General features: G+C 33.6%; 1 protein-coding gene across 1 annotated transcript; it reads left to right on the forward strand.

The window, feature by feature from the left end:
- The first annotated feature begins 424 nt into the window (after positions 1-424).
- On the forward strand, positions 425-1,060 carry LOC111372849 (uncharacterized mitochondrial protein AtMg00810-like). The gene is made up of 2 exons (XM_022995265.1): positions 425-515; positions 711-1,060. Exons 1-2 carry the CDS (start codon positions 425-427, stop codon positions 1,058-1,060), a joined length of 441 nt encoding a protein of 146 aa, XP_022851033.1.
- Positions 1,061-2,632: the final 1,572 nt, after the last annotated feature.

Here is a 2,632-nt window from a genome sequence, read left to right on the forward strand (position 1 = left end):
AGCTCAAGCGAAAGGACACCATGGATGAGGAGCCTACAAGAGTTATATGAGGTAACAGAAAATTAAAATGATCTCACACTTTTTATCTTTTTGCCGATTGTGAGCCAATAAGGTATAAAGAAGCGGTACAAAATAAAAAATGGAGAGATGTCATGGATGAAGAGATTAAGGCCATTGAGAAAAATGACACGTGGAAGTTGACAACTCTTCCCAAAAGAAAAAGAGCAATCGGAGTTAAGTGAGTGTATAAGGCAAAGAAAAACGCTAAAGGAGAAGTAGAAAGATACAAAACAAGTTTAGTTGCCAAAGGCTACAATCAACGGTTGGGAATCGGCTATGAAGAGGTATTTGGCCTTGTTGCTCATTTAGAAATATAAGATTAATTATCTCTCTTGCAGCGCAAAATAAGTGAAAGATTTTTCAAATGAACGTGAAATCCGCTTTTCTAAATGGTTATCTTAAAGAAAAAATTTATGTGGACCAACCAATGAGCTACAAAATAAAAGGACATGAAGGTAAAATCTTAAAACTAAAAAATGCTTTATAAGGGTTGAAACAAGTTCCAAGGGCATGGAATAGTAGAATTGACAAGTACTTTCAAGAAAATGACTTCACAAAATGCCCTCATGAGTATGCCCTTTACACAAAGATAAATGAGAAATGAGGTATTTTGCTTGTTTGTTTGTATGTAAATGATCTTATATTCACAGAAAATAATCAAAGTATAATCACTGAGTTTAAGAATGTCATGGCTCAAAAATTCGAAATGACAGATATCGGCCTCATGGCCTACTATCTTGGGATTGAGGTAAAACAAATGGAGGATTGCATCTTTATCTCACAAGCAGAGTTTATGAAAGAAATTCTAAAGAAATTCAATATGGAGGATTGCAAGCTTGTATGCACTCCCATCAAATGTGGAACCAAGTTGCCAAAAAATGATGAAGGTGAAAAAGTAGACCCAGCACTTTTTAAGAGTCTTATTGGAAGTCTAAGATACTTGGCGTGCATAAGACCAAATATCCTTTTTGGAGTTGGGCTCGTCAGTCGCTATATATAGAGACACCTACCATGACCCATATGAAAGCTGCAAAGAGAATTCTTCGCTATATCAAAGGTACGCTTGATTATGGCTTAGTCTATTCATCATCTAATGAATTCAAACTTGTTGGATGTAGTAACAGCGATTGGGACAGAGACAGTGATGATAGAAAAAGTAGGACTAGGTATGTGTTTTACTTGGGCGACACAGCTTTCATTGGGAGCTCAAAGAAGCAATAGATCGTAGCAATATCTACATGTGAAACTAAATATGTTGCAGCTACATCAAGTGTTTGCCAAGCGATTTTACTTAGAAACTTGTTGAAGACACTTGTAGTTTCACAAGAAGAACCAACCGAAATCCATGTTGATAACAAATCGACATTGGCATTGGCAAAAAATCTAGTATTCTATGATAGAATCAAGCACATTGATACAAGATATCACTTCATAAGAGAAAGCATTGCAAAGAAAGAAGTGCAGCTAAAATATATAACCTCTCAAGAGTAGATTGCCAACATTCTCACTAAGTCACTCAAGCATGACGTGTTCCGCAAGTTAAGAACTCTACTTGGAGTAGTAAAATCAAGTTTAAGGGGGGATGTTGAATGGCAAACTTGATTTTTGAACTAAATAATATAGTCTTAAGGATTTTGTCCATAGGCTTAAATCAATTAAAAAGTCCAACATACCTAGCATTTCTAGAAATATTATCTAAAAAATCTAGATAAATATCTACTAAAAAAATCTATATAAATATCTAAGTAAAATATGTTGTGATAAATGTGGTAATGTGTCAATAAAATTATGTGGTCTTATAAACTTTCTCTAGAGAATTCTAGGAAAATATCATGTCCAAATGTATGGTCTAAAAGTCTCATATAAATATGTGGTCTATGAGTCTCTAACATATTATGTGGACTAGAAGTTTCATGTAAACACTATATAAAAGGGTAATGTCCTCCATTTTGTAACAAGCCAAAATTGTGTAAGTTTTAGAGTTGAGAAATATAAGTTTCTTTTTCTTCACTTCCTTCTTCATATTAGAATTGTCCTCTTTAAAAGCCTTAGCCAATCTAAGTTAGTAAACTCCACTTTCCTCCAACAATTCCTTTTTTTTTTTTTCCACGTGGGCATCGATGAATTTATAAACCTTTCACCAAATACACTCTTGGGTGCCTCACGTGAATATAATCAATTTGTTCACACACCATCAAGCAGGTTGTTAACATACATACTTACGAAGGATTAATAATGACCATATGCATATGCCACCAAACCAAACCTCATGTGAGCTCAAGATAAGGTTTGCAAGCATTAATAACTCAAAGCCTTATAATCGACATGAAGTATAAATGGCGAGCCACTATATACACTTCAGTACTTTCATCAACTATTTCACATCAACAGAAATCATTATCAAAACACATATAAATAAGAATATCAAAACATGGGGTAAAATAAATGATTGGTCACTGAACTTTAGTTTGTCTTGTTGGGCAATTTCTCTTTCTTGCATGAATAAATTGACAATTCAATCCAAGAAAATAACTAAATGCCAAAAAAAAAAAAAAAAAAAGAAAAAAAAAAA

The sequence above is a fragment of the Olea europaea genome, chromosome 2 (genome assembly GCF_002742605.1).
Source record: "Olea europaea var. sylvestris chromosome 2, O_europaea_v1, whole genome shotgun sequence".
NCBI lineage: Eukaryota > Viridiplantae > Streptophyta > Magnoliopsida > Lamiales > Oleaceae > Olea > Olea europaea.

Coding starts and splice junctions, on each gene's coding strand:
- LOC111372849 (XM_022995265.1), top strand. CDS start 425: ATGAACGTGAAATCCGCTTTTCTAAATGGTTATCTTAAAGAAAAAATT. Junction 516..710: donor CAAAATAAAAGGACATGAAG/GTAAAATCTTAA, acceptor TTATATTCACAG/AAAATAATCAAAGTATAATC.